The following is a 19,485-nucleotide window of genomic DNA, read 5'->3' on the forward strand; positions in this document are numbered from 1 at the left end:
TCTTATAACATGACTAATGCAGAAATATGTTTAATGTTATGTGCGTGTGTGTATAAAACCTATATCAGATTACCTGCTGTCTAGGGGAGGGGGGAGGGAGGGGAGGGAGGGGGAAAAATCTGAAATTGGAAAGCTTGTATAAACAAAAGTTGAGAACTATCTTTACATGTAACGGAAAAAAAAATACTTTATTGCAAATAAAAACAAAACAAAACAAAACAAAAGAATATCACTTAAACAAAAAGGTTGGGAGATGGATGATTTTGATTTACATGCTTACCTCAGCAGAGAATAGCAAGGATGAAAAAGGAGGATTGATAGATAAATAAATAGAAAGAAACCAAAATTAACAATTTAAGGAAGTTTAAAGAATTTGGGATAAGGCAAATAAGAGAATGGGTGAGAACAGATGAGCATCAAATTAGTTTAAGTAGGGTCAAAGTACTGAGTTATAAAGAGAGGATAAAATCAATGCAAAAGAAATAAATGGAAGACAAAAATCTCCCATAAATATGAATGCATTAAGTAACCCAATAAAATGAAAGAAAAATGATGGAATAGATTTTTAAAAATCAACAATATACTCTATTTAAAAACACATCTAAAAATAAACATGGAACAAAAACAAGAAGGTAAAAAAATTAATATACGTCAGATGATTCCAAAGGAATCACAGACATGCTATCAGAAAAAGCAAAAATAAAAATTCAAAATATTAAGACCAGTAACAACACTTAGTTACATAGCTAGTGTTCTTAACCTTTTGGGGGCCATGGACCTCTTTAGCAGTGTGCTGAAGCCTACAGACTACTTCTCAGAATTTTTTTAAATGCCAAAAGTAAAATATATAGACTTATAAAGGAAAATTATTATATTTAAAGTTAATAAACTATAGGGGGCAGCTAGGTAGCACAGTGAATAAAGCACCAGTCCTGGAGTCAGGAGGACCTGAGTTCAAATCCAGCCTCAGACACTGAACACTTACTAGCTATGTGACCATAGGCAAGTCATTTAACCCCGACTGCCTCACCAAAAAATAAAATAAAATAAAATAAAATAAAATAAAATAAAGTTAACATGACTATTTAAGAAACAAATTTATGGATTTCCCTGAAATCTATCCACAGACTCTTGGTTAAGAACCCCTGCTTAAAAGGAACCCCAGTCAATGAAGCAAAAAAACACTAACATATAACCACAAAATAATATAACATCTAAATTCATAGAGTAAAAGTGAGCTAAACTCAAAAAGACATTAATTACATATTACCTCTGCAAAAACAGACCACATACTAGGGTACAAAAATTAAAAATAAATGTAAAAAAGCAGAACTACCACATATATCCTTCATAGGCCATAACACATTTAAATGAATAAATTAATTAGTAATTAACAGTAATTAATTGATAATGAACAAAAACAATCATTAATTACAAATGGGAATAATTCTTGATTATCACATAATTAATAATCTATAACATAGGGAACACAAACAAAAGAAAGCTATAAAAGGAGACAAGATATCTTGAATAAAAAGAAAGTCAATTTATAGAAAAAATAACAACTGTATGATAAAAAACAGTAACAGTGAGACAACATACCAACATTTTGGGCATGCAGCTAAAGCTATCCTCAGAGTAAAACTTCTCTCTCTGAAAAGGTAACAAAATAGGAAATAAGAAAATTAATACAATTAAAAGTAGAGAGGAAAACGCACAAAATAAATAAAATAGCAAACAAAAATACTTATGAAATTATAAACAAAAGGAAAACCTGAGTCTTAAAGGACCATAAAAACCATTAGTTAACCTAAGAGAGGAAAGTCAAATTATATAAAAACAAGGTGAATTTACAACAGAAAAAGAATAAAAAGAATTAATAACCTGCTATACACCATTATAGGCTAGCCTTACTGAAACTTTAAAGGAAATTAATATTTACTTACAAAAAATATAAAATACCCAAATCAAAATAGTATGAAATACGGCTCTTAATCCAATCCCACAAAATGAAACTGAATAAGCCAAGCCGTAAAAAGGGAAAAGTGGTGCTGACATGAAGGTACAGACAAATTTATAGATGAATTCTACAAAATCAATTCATACCTGTGCTATACAAAGTCTTCTAAATAATTAACAAAAACAAGCTACCAAATTCCTTTTATGAGGCAAATATATTTCTTGTAACTAAAACAAGGAGGGATAAAGAAAAGAAAAAACCATAAACTAATGTTACTAATGGATATTGATACAATTTAAAAAAATAAAATCTTAGCAAAAAGCCTATAGCAACATATCTAAAAATAATTATTCATTATTTCAAAGTTGGATTTATTGTTAGCAATGCAATTATAATTCATCATTAGAAAAACAATTAACATAATAATTATGTTAAGAACAAAAACAACTACATTCATATCAACATATACAAACAACAAGACCTTTCATAACATTTCACTCATTTATGCTAAAAATACTGAAATAATTACATGGACCTATTTAAAATATTTTAAAATAATTTTAATATGATTAAATTATCATTCTTTAATGTGATCAAAAACATATAATTAAAACCAAGAGCAGCATTATTATCAAAGGAGAACCACTATAAGCTTTCATAGTATAAAACAGGAATAAAACAAGAGTGTGTCTGTACTATTATTTGACATAGTTGTAGAAATGCCATCTATAGGATTAAGAAAGACATTAAAGACATAAAAAATTGGTAAAGAGGAGGCAAAATTACCCTTATTTTCAATGACATGATGGTTTACATAGAAACTCCAGAGAATCAGCAAAGAAACCAAAACTATTAATGGCTTCATCAAAGAAGGTAAAAAATAAATCTATAAAAATTGTTAACTTCTTATGTAAAAATAATAAATTTCAGAAGACAATAACAGAAAGAAAACTTCTACTCAAAATAAGGGGGGAAAGCACAAAATACCTAAAAATCAATTTACTATTGACACACTCAAGTCATATAAATGCTATTATAAATGCTACATATATAAAAATGCTGTTCTTTTTAGAGAGAAATAAAAGACTTTAATAATTCATTATTCATGGTTAGGCTAAAATATAACAAAAATGATTATATATGAGTTAAATTAGTTTATAAGTTTAATGCCATAATGAGGCAAACAACCAATGGATTACTTTATAGTTAGGTCTTTAAAAATCCTTTAGAAGAATAAAAGGTCTAGAATGTTAAGGGAAACAACTAAGAAAAAAAAAAAGGTTGAAAAGGCAGAAGCACTTCCAGAAATTAAACTATATTATAAAGCAGTATTTACCAAACCTATGTGATATTAGTTAAAATAACAAGAGTTATTAAGTTTAGTAAACTAAAGAACATAAACCAACTGGGGAAGAGCTCTCTATTTAACAAGAACTTCTGATAAATGTACATACATACATATATATATATATATATATATATATATATATATATATATATATATATACACACATATACATATTTAGACAAGCATCTTACACCACATATCATTGTGGAGTTAGCACCCTAAGCTTTTCCTTTGGTGATTCTAAAGAGCTTTACATAACTGTGAAAGTCTATGAGTAGATTAGGTATTGCTTACCTAAAGAATCTATGTACAGGAGAAATTTTCTTTCTCGTTGGAAAATATACTTTTTTCAAAATAACAGATGTTCTTGTACTACTTGTAAGAACTATTTGTTAATATTTTACCTTTCTCAAAACATCCTAACAATTTCTCCTCCCATATCTACTGAGATATAATGATACTAACTTAGATATACTTACATTATATTGTCTAATTCGTAAACTTCTCTTCATCTCCTACATCTTTATACTTCCAATCAGTTTGTCTAAGGTTTTTGATTGATTTTTTTTTTTATCCAAAGTGTTTAAAACTCTTTAGTATTGTGAGTTAGATGAGAAGCTTCTCTATGGCACCTAGCTTTCAGGGTTTTTATAAGGATCAAATGAGATAATATTTGTAAAGTGCTTAGCACAGAGACTGGCACACAGTGCATCCTATACAAATGCTTATCCTCTCCCTTTTGTCTCTCCCATAAATAATAAAGCTCTGTTTTGATTAAGTGGAAATTTCTGTGCTCTGGGTTAATACTTTGATATCACAGTAAGTTGTAAATAAAGTTACAAAAGATCACAACAAAATAACTGGAGGGAAATTGATGGCTTTGGTTAAGGGAAGAATTATTAACCAAATAAGAGACAGAGGAGAGTCCAAAGGATAAAAGAGAGGATTTAAATTACATTAATTTGAAATGCTTTTCATGAATAAAATGATATAGATAGGATAAGAAGGGAAACTTTCAACTGAGGAAAAAACAAAACTTTGATTCAAGTATCTTAGTCAAGGTCTGATATCCAAGATAGACACTTGTGTTAATTCCCTATAAAGGACCAAAAGTTATTCTCTATAAATAAACGGTAAAAAGATATGATCAGAAAAAAAGGGGGGGCAGCTAGGTGGTGCAGTGGATAAAGCACTGGCCCTGGATTCAGGAGGACCTGAGTTCAAATTCGGCCTCAGATACTTGACACTTACTAGCTGTGTGGCCCTGGGCAAGTCACTTAACCCTCATTGCCCCGCAAAGAAGAAAAAAAAAGATATGATCAGGTCTTCTGGGTTATGAGATCAACAAGAGGGAGAACTAGACTTTTTTTTCCCTTGAATTCTTTGGCCTCTCAAACATTTCCAAAGCAGAAATTATGTGCCACGGATAAAGCAAGATCTGTTGTCTCCATGTTATATGACATCCAGAAATCCAAAATAAGATTAAAAAAAAAAAAAACAGGAACTGCCACTGATTCTGACCTCCTTGCTGGAGAGAAGAGCCCAAGATGGATACCTTGTAAATGCTGATTTCATAAAGAATACAGAGAATAGAGAGATACTAGATAATTATAGGAATTATAAATCAGAAAATGAGGGTCTAGTTTAGAACGAAAGAGGAGACAAATAATGAAGAAAGAGAAACCCTCCCTGGAAAGGGGTATAAAAACTGAAATTTTTAAAACTCATGAACAGAACTAATTGAAAAAGAGGAAAAAAAAAGAGAATCTATTTCACTGAGAGAGAAAAAGGAGGAGGAGAATTAAATAATCAGATAAAGGTAGAAAAGAACACTAATGTCAATAATTAACTTATATGTTCCAAATGCCTAGCACCCAAATTTATCAGAGATATATTAATTAATCTATTAGAAGACACAGATAGTAACACAATAGTGATAAAGATGTCAATATCCCTTCCTCAGTTTGGGGCAAATTTAAAAGAAAGGTCAACAAAAGGGAAAATAAGGAAAAAACAAACTGTTGAGAAACTAAAGTTAAAAACCTTATGGTGTCTTCTAAATGGTTCTGCAAAAGATTATACATATTTTTCACCACCACCACATAGAACTTTAAAAAAAATTGACCTGTACTAGAGCACAGAGATATTAAAAACAAATTAAAAAAGCAAGAAAAGTTAATACATCTACTACAGACCATAACACAATAAAAATAATCATTAGTTCAGGGACCACAAACAAACAAACAAAACCACAGACCTAAATGGAGATTTAATAATAAAAATTTAAATAACAAATGGATCAAAGAAAAAACACAGTAATGATTAATAATTATGTGAAATAAATGATAATGAGAAAACAACATACAAATATCTCTGAGAAGTGGCTAAAGCAGTCCTCAGGGGGGCCAAATCTTATCTCTACAATCATACATTAACAAAAGGAAAAAGAGAGAATTAATGAATTGAATATGCATTTTAAAAAATAGAAAGTCAAAAAACAAACAAACCTAAAATCAGCACAAAAGAAGAGACATTAAAAATTAGAGAAACAGAAAAATTAGAAACAAAAAATTGAAATAACTAAAATTAAAAGCTGGTTGTTTGAAAAGACCTGATTAAAAAGAATAAGGCAGACAAATTAATAAAGTAACAAATGGACAAGATGAAATCACAATAAAACCAGAGGAAATAAAAATGATAATTAGAACATTATGTGCAGTTGTATGTTAACAAATTTGGAAACAAAAAATAGAGGAATGCCTCCCAAAATACAAAATACTAACGCTATCAGAAGACCAGAAAGAGATCTGAAATAACTCAATATACCAAAGAGATCTACCAAACCACCAAAGAAAAAATACCTCGCCCTGATAATTCATAGGAGAATTCTATCAAATTTTAAAAGAACAATTAGTATGAATACTTCAAAATTTATTCTCAAAAATTAAGAAAACAACACTCTACCAGAATCCTTTTATAATATAGCCCAAATAACCTAAACCAGGGAAAGAAAAAACAAAGGAAAAAACTACAGGCCAATATCATTAGTGAATATTGACTCAAAAAATTTTAATCCTGTCAGGCTACAACTCTTTATCCAAGAAATCATTTATTATGACCAAGTGGGACCAGGGATGCAAGGGTCATTCTGTTAGTAATGTATACAGAATGACTGATGATTTAAGATTTTATATCTTGCTACTTTACTGAAGCTAATATCACTATTGGATTTTTAAAAATTAATTCTCTGGGGATCTCTAAGTAAATTATTACATCATCTGCAACTGAGATAACTGTCTCCTCCCTTCCTGTGCTGATTCTCTAAATGTCTTCATAGTTATGTTTAATAGTTGAAACATTTTAGCATTATTTCCAATTTTAATGTAAAAAAGTTTCCAGTATTTCTCCCAAGTCAAAAAGCATTTATTAGGCATCTACTACGTATCAGGCACTGTACTAAGTACTGGGCATATTGGAAAAAAAAACAACGCAAAAACACTCCTTGCTCTCAAAGAACTCACAGTCTAACAGCTATGTACAAGCAAGATATGTATGTACATACACACATATATACATAAATACATACATACATACATATATAATTATGTAAGCATGTGTATATATACACACATATACACACACATGTATGGGATAATTTGTCAATAATCAACAGAGGAAAAACTAACATGAAGGAGGATAAAGACACCTAAGAAAGGCTTCTTGTGAAAAGTGAGATTTTAGCTGAGACTTGAAGGAAACTAGAAAAACCAGGAGAAGGAAGTGAAGAGAGGGAGAATTTCATTCATGAGTGACAACCAGGGAAAACGTATGAGTGCAAGGGATGGGGCATCTTGTATGAGGAACAAAAAAGAAGCCAGTGCCACTGGATCAAAAAATATTTGGAGGAGAGGATGTGTTAGTTTGGAAATTCAGAAAGGGAGATGTTCTAAAGGGCTTTATAAGTCAAACAGAGGATTTTATATTTGATCCTGAATCCAGTTCACTGAATAAGGAAAAGACATGATCATACCTTTGATAGCTGAGTGGGGGATAGGCTAAATTGAAGAGAGAGTCAAGGCAGGGAGGCCAACCAGAAGGCTACTGGAATAGTCCATGTGTGAGGTGACAAGAGCCTGCAGCAGAGTAGTAGCAATGTCAAGACAGAGAAGGGATTGTAAATGAGATGTTCTCCATTATAAATAATGCTAAATCTTGATTATAGATTATATATTTTGATCATATTAAGGAATGGTAATTTTAATTATCTGCATAGAAACACAAGTGATGTGTTTTATAGGCTTTTTCTGCCTCTACTGACATTAATTATGTACGTTTTATTACTTATACAATTGTAGAAAACATTTCTTACAATTGTAAAATCATTACATTCCTGGTAAAAATCCAAACTCGTAAAAATATGTCTTTTAATGCTAGTTCTATTGTTTCTATTAATATACCACCATTTGCATCAATATTTATTTGCATAATATTTCAATATTTAATGATCTATACTTTGTTTCTCTGCTGTCTCCTCAGGTTGAGGTAACAACCATATTTATCTCAAATAAGGAATTTGGAAAGTACCTTCTTTCTCTATTTTTGTCAATTTTTTGTAGGAGAAGGATTAATGTTTCTTCAAATATCTGATAAGATTTCTTTTTCCTTTCTTTCTTTTTTTTTTGGGGGGGGGGCAGGGCAATGAGGGTTAAATGACTTGCCCAGGGTCACACAACTAGTAAGTGTCAAGTGTCTGAGGCCAGAGTTGAAATGAGGTCCTCCAGAATCCAGGGCTGGTGCTCTATCCACTGTACCACATAGCTGCCCCACTGATAAGATTTCAATTTTAAATTCATCTACATCAGGTTGTTTAATTTTCTATTTTCTCTTGCTAAATTTGGTATTTTATACTTTCATATTTCTCCATTTCAGTGTGGCATAGTGAATAGTCATTCATGAATCCAGGAAGACCTGGGTTCAAGGCTGCCCCACTCCCAATCTTCCTACCCACACACATACTGGCTATGTAACTTTGAACTTCTCAGTGATCTCATTTTAGCATCTCAGTGTTTTGGACAATTTTCTAAGACTGACTTGCAGAGAAGGAGATGACCTGCAATGGTAGAGGGAGTTTCCTCATCTAAGAGTTCCCTATCCTAATGCAATCACAGATGTAATACAGTATTTCTACTTTTATATCTGTAGTCTGTTTTCCTTCCCTTTCAAAACTGCATCCTCCTCCTCCTACCTATTCTAGCCCAGTCTCTTATTTACTTGAATGTATTTGTACCGCTATATTTTTTCTTGTTGTTTAACCTAGCTAAATAAATGTGAGGATCAATAGAACCTCACTCCCAGCTCTCTGTTGAAATAGCCTTCCAAGTTTAAGAATTAAGTCCCTCTTTTCTTCTCCCCTGAGGTATTTCTTTACAGGTCCAAACACAGAGGGCCAAAAATATTTGTCTCCCTTTGTTTCTTCCTGACACCAAAGGGCCCCCAGTATATTCTTCTTTTAGACTCTAGTCACTAGTTCATAACATAGAGCTTTTCAATTTTTCAAATTTATTTATCATTCTTAAATTTCTTGTGTCTTCTAAGATTGCCCACTTGTAGTTTTCCCAATAGGAATGCTTGAAAATCACCAGTTCCTTTAAAAGCACTTCTTAACTTTTCAGGACCCAATTGTAAATGCTGCAAATATTGGAATCTCTAAAATCTATGTATTCATGATAAAAGGAGATTAAGTAACACGGAAACTTTATAAGCCCTAGACTAGTCGAGCTGTGTGACCCTGGGCAAGTCACTTAACATTGTTTGCCTCAGCTTCCTCATCTGTAAAATGAACTGGAGATGAAAGCAAACAAACCCCAATATCTTTGCCAAGAAAATTCCAAATGAGGTCACAAGAGTCTGGCATGACTGAAAAACAACTCAACAACACAGCAGGTCTAGTTGTGCTTGCTTTCTATCTAGTACTAGGGAAATATAAGATTTGGAGAGAGAATTAATACTTATAACAGTGTCCTGACCTTGGGAAGAGGGTCAATCCATAAAGAAGCCCCAAGCTACTGAGTTTTAATGGCTGATAAGGTCAATTATTTCTTCTTCTTTTTTTTTTTTTTAATTGGGGTTAAGCGACTTGCCCAGGGTCACACAGCTAGTAAGTGTTTAAGTGTCTGAGGCTGGATTTGAACTCAGGTACTCCTGAATCCAGGGCTGGTGCTCTATCCACTGCGCCATCTAGCTGCCCCAAGGTCAATTATTTCAAAGCATAATATGGCAGCTAAAAAAGTGATGCAATTTTACACTATGGTAAGAGAAGTATTAATAAATATGCATTATGAGTCTAAGAGGGTTATTGCCTCATATTGTCAATGCTGGTTCTCACTTTTTAAAAATGAAGTAGGAGAGGTCAGTGAGCAGACATGGAAAGAATATGCTCAGTCATATAGTAAGATTGAGAAATAATAGACAAAGACTCCAAGAGCTATCGGAAGGGCTATCATATGAAAGAGAAATTAGACTTGTTTTCCTTGGTTCCAGAAAGCAGAACCAGGAATAATGAATGGAAATTGTTGAGACATTTAAAAGCAATATAAGGAAAAACTTCCTAACAATTAGAAACATCCAAAATTAGGGTGGGCTGCCCTAAGAGGTCTTTCAAACAGAGGTTGGATAACTATTTAATTGAGGATATTGCAATAGGGATTCCTATTCAAATATGGGCTGAACTAGATGACTTTTAGATTTCTTTTAACTCTGAAATTCTATGAAAAGGTGACAAGCCAGTAGGAAAGGGCTGTAGCAATCTCTCAGACTTCCTAATATAGTTCTCAGCTCCAGTACCAGCCATGGATAATCAGATTTAACATCATAAATGTCATAATATCATAAATCTGACTATGTCCCAAGTTATCAGAAATCCTATTTAAATAGACAGTCAACCATATCCCTTAGATGATCATCATGACAGTCACAGCAGTTACACCCACCCTTCCAGAAGTTAGACTCTTTCAAGATGTAGATTACATGCTGGGTCTTATGTAGACATCACGTGAGGTTCTGCTAATATTTTCTCTCTGTTCAAACAATGGGCCTAAACACTTGCAGTCTATTTTCTGGGGCACATTCTATTAATACCAACAGTATAAATATTGTTTTAATATCAACAAGTTAATATCTAAAGCAAATATGCCACAATTTTATAAAATTTTTGTTAACATTTCCATTTTTTAAAAAGTTTAGTCATGGTAAAATAAACTTAAAACGATGCTACTTTGTACTTCTATTATTTTTTATATTTATTTTCTTATGAGTCATATCTCCCTAATAAAAATATAAGCTTGATGAAGTTAAGGACATGTCTTATCTATTTATTTCTTCTAACAACTGATACATTGCTCTAAACAGAGTAGGTGCTTAATAAATGTTTGTTAAATTAAATTTACTAGATATAAGAATAAGAAATATGGGAAGATTTTTTTAAACAAGTTGACAGATCTTAAAAAAATAGGCAAATATTTGCTTACTTGTTTAATCTCTTCATCTTGTTCAGCATATTTATACCGATTAAAACTTTCTTGCACTGCTTGAAGGTTAAACAACATTTGTTTCAGAGCTTCAACAGGACCATGATGTTTACCTCCAGACAGCGTACTTCTCTAAAACCAAAACATATGCTTGACCTTCCAAAGTCATATAGCATTAATATTTAAAAATTCACCTATTATTTTTAGAATCATAGCATTTTAGAACTGGAAAGGACTGCAGAAATCACCTAGTCCAACTCCCTTAGTTTATCATTTATCATATTATCATTAACAATAACAGCATTTACTTAAATAATGCTTTACAGTTATAATAGTGCATATTACTTGATCTTCACAAGTACCCTCTGAGATAGACAGGCAAAATATTATTATTCCCATCTTAGAGATGAGGAAATTGAAGTTCAAAATCTTTGTTCAAAGTCATACAGCTAGTTAGTGGCAGTTAGGACTAGAACATTGGTCTCCTGACTTTCAGGTGGTCTATTATATTAATATGTCTGGATAAGACTTGTGTTAATAATATTTTAAAATTCATTCATTCAATGCTGCCTAATAATACTCATGCCCCAATTCTCACTACTTTCACTAATGTAAAAACAAGACAGCTACAAAACAGGATTGCCTTTGCAATCCTGGAATGTTTTATAAATTCCTTTAAAAGTCTGTGATAATGATCAAGTCATTATTTTCTGACTTCCAATGGAAGTGTTAAGTGCTCTAAATAGCTAGCTCTGTCAACAGTGTCAAATAGGACCAGTAGAAATGAAATAGCAAGAATGACTTAGCTCTTTTTCTCTCATAGTCAGAAGTTAGGTAGATACTGAATAAATGCCCTTTTAGTTTTTAATAAACTGAGAAGGTAGACAAAGTAAGGAAAAGACACACTGAGTCATCCCTTAGCTTTACAAAATGTTTTGGGCAGTGGGGGAAGCATCATCAACAAACATTTATTGTGCACCTACTATAGCACTTTAAGCACAATCCTACTAAGGTTAATGGAAAGATTTTGAATGATTCTGTGGAAACTTATCAAGAGGAGGGTCTCCTTAAAGAGTTTAAAGACCCAAATCTCCAAATAATCATTTTTAATTTGAATATTAATCTTAATATGTCAAGAAATATGACTTCAATGTATATATGCAATGGCTAGCACAGGAGTTTCATCGTCAAGTTCATCAAATCTGTATTTTTATGTTCTAAATATAATTTTGGTAGTATACTTGGGTTTCTCATATAGTAACTGGATACAGTATCTTAATAACCATTTCATAGGAATGGTACACAATTTATGATTTGAAATTATTATAAAGGTTTAAAGAAATATGCCAGTAATATCTATGATTTATAGGATGCCAAATTCTTGGTCAGAAACATTATCCCTCAATGACAACACTATGACAATGGGAAAACAAAATTCACTTTACTAAGATTCACTTTCTAACACTATTTTCAAAAATTCAGAAAAAGAAATTGAGTGTGTTAGAGTTTTAGTATCTTAAATAATTCTATTAGTTAACTTGTGATGAGTTTTGTTCTCTTTTAAAATAAACTGATGACTCAAGAGAAACTCATCCCAAACAATAAACTAACATTTGTCACGAAACCCCTTTCAGGTTAATAAAACTTCAACTTTACTTACTGGATTATCCTTATTTAAACAATCCTCAAGGAACTCATGAACACGTTTCACCTTTACGATTTGTTGAGGTCTTTCATCACAATCCACAGGCACAGGTGATTTGCTAAATAGAAATACAGAGTAAACAAGTAATACTGACATCTAGGAGTATAATTTTGTTGGCCACAAATTATGGTAAAGCCCTCCGAATTTCAAACTAGAAAAAATTATATAGAATATTGAAAAACATAAATTAGGCAAGGCCATTTTTTTCATTTTATTTAGAATTTTCCCCAAGTTGCATGTAAAAAAATTAAAACCAAATTGTTTTCATTGATTTTTTAAAACTTTGTGTTCTAAATTTTTTTCCTCCTTCCCTCCTCAAACCTCCCTATGAAATCAAGCAATTCAATATAAGTCATACATGTGCAGTTATGCCAAACATCTTCACATTAGTCAAGTTGTGAAAGAAAATATACGAAATAACTTTAGAAAGATGGGCTAATAAATAAAACTATACTTCAATCTGTATTCAGATACCATCAGTTCTTCCTCTGTTGATGGTTTGCATTGTTCATAGGTCCTTCTGATATCATCCTGATCATCATTTCTTTCAGTTACTATTGCTAACTGTATTACCCTCCATCTTATTCCCTCCCCTTGATATTTACTATATTTTCTATCTTCCTACACCCTACCCCTCCTCGAAAGTATTTTGCTTTTTACTGCCCCCTCCCCCAATCTGCCCTTCCTTCACCCCTCTTCTCTCCCCCTTATTCCCTTCCCCTCCCACTTTCCCTCAGGGCAAAATAGATTAATATACCCACTTGAGTGTGTATGTTATTCCTTCTTTGAGCCAATTCTGATGAGAGTAAAGTTTACTCACTCCCCCACTAATTCCCCATTTTCCCCTCCACTCCACAAGCTGTTTCTTGTTTCTTTTATGTGAGCTTCTTTTCCCCAGTCCACCCCTCCCTTTCCCTTTGTTCCAGTGCATTCCTCTTACCCCTTAATTTTATTTTAAAGATGTCATCATGGGTCAGCTAGGTGACACAGTGGACAAAGCACTAGCCCTGGACCCAGGAGGCCCTGAGCCCAAATCTGGCCCCAGACATAAGCCACCCCACCCTGCCTGCTCCACAAAAAACCAAGGATAAACAAAAAATATCATCCCTTCATAGTCTATTCACACCTGTGCCCTCTGTCTAAGTATAATCCTTTCAGCTGCCCTAATACTGAGAAAGTTCTTATGAGTTAGAAGTATTATCTTCCCATGTAGGTAGGCAAGGCCATTTTGAGAAGAAATATAATTTTGTTATTTCTAAAGATAGATGGTAGCTTAAACTAAGTTGACAAATCTTTGTGGCAATTCTAACTGGGTAAATGGATATGTTTCATGATCTTTTGTTTGTTTGGTTTGGATAAGTCAATTTGGGTTAAGTGACTTGCCTAGGGTCACACAGCTAGTAAGTGTCAAGTGTCTGAGGCCGGATTTGAATTCAGGTACTCCTGAATCCAGGGCCGGTGCTTTATCCACTGCGCCCCTGTTTAATGATCTTTTAAACAGTACTTCAGAAATCAAGTTTGCACAATTAGTATGCAATATGAAGATGGAGCTACTTTAAGCAAAGTAAACTTGTTTGTCTGTTCACCTATCAAAAAATCCAAAAGAGTATAATCTGAATTAATGAGTACATATGTTACTGAAGACATCTTCAAAAGCTTAATGAATACGGAATGGGGTTGGAAAATTGTAAGGAAAAGGAAGATGATGTGTTTCTTCCATACAATTAAAAAACTCATAACTTTCAAATTCTCAAGGTATAAACATAAAGCGAATATACTGATTTGATCTCAGGCAGCCTGGTGTGGTAGATAGGCTACTGAACTTAGATTGTGGAAGATCTGGATACAAATTTATTAACTACATGGCCCTGGGCAAATAAATGATAACAATAATAACTGGCATTTAATATTATATGTAATATATAATTCTATAATAAGCATTCATATATACATACATTATATACACACATAGACATACATATGTGTGTGTATATATATATATATATATATATATATATATATATATATATATATATATATATATATATATAAAATATCAATTTAAAGTTCTGCATAGAGCTTTAACTAAGCTTTCTCATTTGATCCTCACAAGAATTCTGGGAAGTAGGTGCTTATTATCCTCATTTTATATATGAGGAAACTGAAGCTGAGAAGTTGCCTCAACCTTTACATTCCTCAATTTCCATATCTTTAAAGTGAAAGGGTTAAACTCAGTGGCATCTAAGGCCTTATCTAAATTCTAAGGCCTATCTAAATTCTAAATCTATGATTTCTAGGTCACATATTAAAACAGTTTTATCATTTTTGTGTCTCGTTCATGTAAACAAAAATGGTAGAAGAAACATGAAGAAATTTAAGTCAAAATTCTAAAGAGCACCTAGAATCTGTTGAAGGAGGCTTTGAAAATAAATGTCTAAAATCTGGTAATGTGATATTTTTTACATTACACTGGTAGGCAATATAATTTATTCTTAGATGTTAATACCAAATCTATTAGACACAAACAGACCCTCCTCCCTACCGGCCCCAAAACTCTATTCATATCCTACATCCCAACAGGTTAATTTCTCAAAAATATTTTCCCAGAGTACCTGACAATCCCAGGCCAATTTCTTTGTTCCACATGAAAGTTGTCCTTTTCATAAAATTTCAAAGCCAACAGGGACTTCAAGAGTTGATTAAATTCAACCTCCTGCTTTCACATACTTCAAGTACTAATCATCCCCTCATATCCTGTTTTCAAGACAATCATTCCATACTTCTTTAGCCTTTATTTTTAAATGTGATTTTATTTATGGAGTAACTACTAAATGCTTAGAACTATTCTGTGCCATGAATTAACCCTACAGCCAAAATGACTTGCCTACTTTCTATTCTTTCTCTCTCCCTGTTAACAGTTCTTGAACTTTCCCCTACCAGTATTTGCCTACACTGTTGCTACTTTCCAGAATGCCTTCCTGCCTCCTAGTCCTTCAAGGCCTAATTCAAATCTCACCTTCATAAAGCTTTCCCTTACCCCCAACCAGTAATAATCTCCCTTTTTTGCATTCCCATATCATTTATAAGCCATACCACTTATTCATTTTCTTTTTATGTATAATGCTTCTAACTAAATTGTGAACTCCTTAATGACAAGTTTGTATCCCCCAACAGCACCTAGCAGTTCTTACACATAGGTACTGCACAAAAAAAATGATACTAATCCCAAAATCCCAAAAGGGGATTACATTCTGCTTTAGGTATTCTTAACCTAGGATCCATGAACTTGTTCTTTAAAAATATTTTGATAACTGTATTTCAATATAAATCGTTATCTTTGTAATCCCATGTATTTTACTTTATATAATAAGGTCTGTGACACAAATGGGGTTAAAAACCCATTCTATTTGAAGAAGATAAACACAATGGAGAGCTAAATAGGAGTAGATGTGTATATTTGTCTTTCAAGCATTAACTAATCTAGAGATCTTGAATAAGTCATTAGTTACCCTATATGGGTAACAGTTTTCCTCTTCCATGTAATGTGTAAGAGAACTAAAATTATATTAATATAATTGGTGAATATAGTATCTTCTATATGTAAATAATAATTCCTGATTTTCAATGTCATGGTTTTTAACAATTAAGTACTTTTTCATGTTATGCAAAACAGATTTAAGGATTTTCAATAAATAATCATTTATTGAGGGAATACTAGGTGACTAGATCTATGCTAGGTTCTATGATTTTCCTTTCTATTCCCAGCCGCCTTGTTGGGAAAGGCAAATGCATATACAACATCCTTTCCTATTCAGATCAACAAGGATTTCTTTTTTTTCTGTTTCCTTCATTCTTATTATTTGTACCTCATAGAGAATAGAAGAAAATATAATAGAGTTATACAATATAAGTTCCAAGTATACAACAAAGGAAATAAAGAAGGAAAAGGCTATAGAGTCACAGATCAGAGCTAGAAGGGATCTTTCTGCATTTATATGATTGTTTTCTCTAAAGTTCCTTTGATTGGAATCATCAAACTTGGCCTTTACAAAGACTTCTTTCCTCCAAAATTATTAATTAATAGTTATTAGTAAGTGTTGTCATTCTTTATATCCACTGCAATCTCTTCATACTCCTAATAATACATGAAATGTCAAATAAAGGCACTTATAAAACAAATAGTCTGACTATTCCTTAAAAATAAGAATGGTCTTATTTTGATACCTTCTGGAATGAAGGTTTTAAAAAATCATAAATTATACATTGTATTGAATTATAAGACAATACATCATTATGTGGTAGAAATAAGAATCACAATTTAAAATATGGAAGACTTAGGACTAAAAGTATACAATTACCATTTTTATACAGTATGTTCTAGTCTTAAAATTCTAGGGTCACTCTGTATAGTCTTTAGCTGAAAAACTGCTCCCAGGGCAAATTTCCTTAAGGACAAATCTGATCACATGACTTCTCTACTCATTCCAGTGGCTTCTTATTGCCTCTATGATAAAATATAAATTCTTTTCTATACCTTTTAAAACCCTTCACAACCTTGTTCCACCCTATTTTTCCAACACTACTCCCTTTTTGAAATCCAGCCAAAATTACCTTTTCTCTGGTTCACCATACAACATATACTATACTTCATCTCCAGGCTCCATGCATTTGCACTGAGACACCATGCCCCATACCTGGAATGCACTCCTTATTTCCAGCTCATGGAGGCCATCTTTTCCTTAAAGATGGTGCCTAGGCCCCATCTTCTAGATGAAGGCTTTACTGATTCCCCCAAATCTTAGTGCCCTCCCTCCCAAACTAACTTGTATCTAACTATATTATATGTGTATAAGTATCTATTAATTTTATCTTTATGGTGATCACATAAACATATAAATACAGCATATACATATACATACTTGTCTCTCCTCCATTAGAAGGGTATTGTGAATATGGACAGTATTCTGTCCAATGTCTGGCACCGGTGGGTTAATTTCTATTTGTTCCCATCCCAGTAACACATTACAATAATCAGTTTTGCTTACTCACAAGGTAACTGGAACTTTTTCCCATGATCTTTCTGCTTCTAGTTTATCTAGTGAGCTGGGACTGATATCATTTTTCACGGTACTAGGTAGTCCCTCAGAAGAATGCTCTAGAGTTCTCTTGGCCTTCAGGATAAGCAATTCAATTTTGTCATCTATTTTTTTGAAAAATAAAATTAGATGTTTAAGAAAAGTGAAACGTAATATTGTTACTGCAGAAAGATAAAATATAACATCGCAAATTCACACAATTTCAAATGTGTATAGCAGTGAGAATTTGTTAAAATAAGTAATGTTAGAGTATTTTAGAGAAATGAAAAAGAAAAATGCATTCAAAAGAATATGTAAACTAAATTCCATAAATGGTTAGATATAAAAGTTCCTACATGTTATCAGCTTGTTTCTCAGTTTTAATAGCAAAGTTGTTAAAAGAGTTACCACTGAATGGCTTTTTGGATTGCCCTGAGAAAGGTGTACTTTCATACTGAAATTGACCAAGTTCACAACTGTGTTTACAATCAACTAATACTTTGTCAGGCGTGGAATCTGAAATGCTACAATGTTTAAGTGAATGTTCATAACAATCCAATTTATGAGAAAACTGAGTTTTCCTTTCTTCCATATCAATCTGTTGTTCTTTTTTTTGCATCTGAGAACTACTCTGACTGGATGAATCAGGTAACAGATCTTGATCATGTAGCCAAAGTGGATAACTGTAATCAGGAATACTGGTTATTCCTGACACATTAAGGTCAGACTTCTGGCCAGTAAGCCATCTTGGGTAATTTTTTTTAGTACAGTGCTTTGGATTTTCTTTGGGAGAAGGCATCTCTGAAGAATATGCTGATGATGTAGAAATATATTTGCAATGTTTATCTGAAGCTTTTTTTATCACACCATGATGTTTTGCCTTGGTATCTGGGAATACAACAGGATTAAACAGGTCCTCATTTCCCACAGGGCTGCAAGGATCTAGAAAATTGGGATTCTTTTCATTGTCTGATGAAGTGCTTTTAAGAAATTTTCTGTCCTGTTTGCTATTTTGATGTAGCGATCCAATATAATAAGTATTGGTAGGCAGTGATCCATCTGGTGGAAAATGTACTAGATCATCAGTTGTTAGGCTAATAGAGTCTATGTCTTTAATCGTCTGCTTTCTACAAGATGATTTTGATCTTTTGCAGTCAAAGTCTTGAAAACCTAAAACAAACAAAAAACCAAAAAAAAATTTGTGCTAATCCTTATGTTTCATACACACACACACACACACACACACATATTTAAAATTACAAAACTAGTTATGGCACCTTGGTTTTTTTTTCTCCCTTCTCTCCTCCCGCAAAGTACTTTACAAGTAAAAATAAAGTTATCTGTGGGTCACAATCACATTTCACCTCAGTGTTTTTGTGGGCCATATAGGTCACTATCATTCCCTTGCCTAGTATGTTTCCTTTTTATTGTTTTACTTATTACAAATATCCTCTATTCTCTTTTCTTCTTCCTTAGGTTTTTTGTATTTCTAGTTATTCTACTGGGGCCTTTTCTATCACTTTCTGCCTTAAAGCCTGAATATAAAGCCTCTCATCCTTTAAATGCCCCCTTCCAGTCCCATCTGTGCCAAATGATGAAAATTACCTTTGATTTTTTCTGGAAGAGACAGGTAGATCAGGTCAAGGATTTGAAAGAGCAATATTTCTAATAATAGCAAAGCACTATCAAGTATTAATCAAGCACTTAATTATATCTTATCAACACTGGTGTGAGAGGAGGCACACAGAATCAAAGAATTATTGAATTAAAAGGGAATCAGATTGGGGCAGCTAGGTGGCACAGTGGATAAAGCACCGGCCCTGGATTCAGGAGAACCTGAGTTCAAATCCAGCCTCAGACACTTGACAGTT

At 32.7% G+C, this 19,485-nt stretch overlaps 1 protein-coding gene across 8 annotated transcripts in view; it reads right to left on the bottom strand.

Moving 5' to 3' along the window:
* POLI (DNA polymerase iota) overlaps nt 1–19,485 on the bottom strand; it is a 114,105-nt gene that overhangs the window by 11,880 nt on the left and 82,740 nt on the right. For 2 of the 8 annotated variants that reach the window (XR_006354203.1, XR_006354202.1), the window contains exons 9-13: nt 17,589–17,739; nt 12,495–12,597; nt 10,835–10,966; nt 7,339–7,441; nt 1,603–1,653 (exon numbers count right to left, since the gene is read on the bottom strand). Coding sequence is in view for 6 of the 8 variants with exons in the window: in XM_043978761.1 (XP_043834696.1) it covers nt 1,603–1,653; nt 10,835–10,966; nt 12,495–12,597; nt 17,589–17,739; nt 18,023–18,784 (1,199 nt within the window). In the remaining 2 variants the exon portion in view is untranslated. Of the gene's footprint in view, nt 1–1,602; nt 1,654–7,338; nt 7,442–10,834; nt 10,967–12,494; nt 12,598–17,588; nt 17,740–18,022; nt 18,785–19,485 lie in introns of all 8 variants that reach the window. The other 6 variants (XM_043978761.1, XM_043978760.1, XM_043978762.1 and 3 more) reach the window with 4 other exon arrangements.

The sequence above is a fragment of the Dromiciops gliroides genome, chromosome 1 (genome assembly GCF_019393635.1).
Source record: "Dromiciops gliroides isolate mDroGli1 chromosome 1, mDroGli1.pri, whole genome shotgun sequence".
Classification (NCBI taxonomy): domain Eukaryota; kingdom Metazoa; phylum Chordata; class Mammalia; order Microbiotheria; family Microbiotheriidae; genus Dromiciops; species Dromiciops gliroides.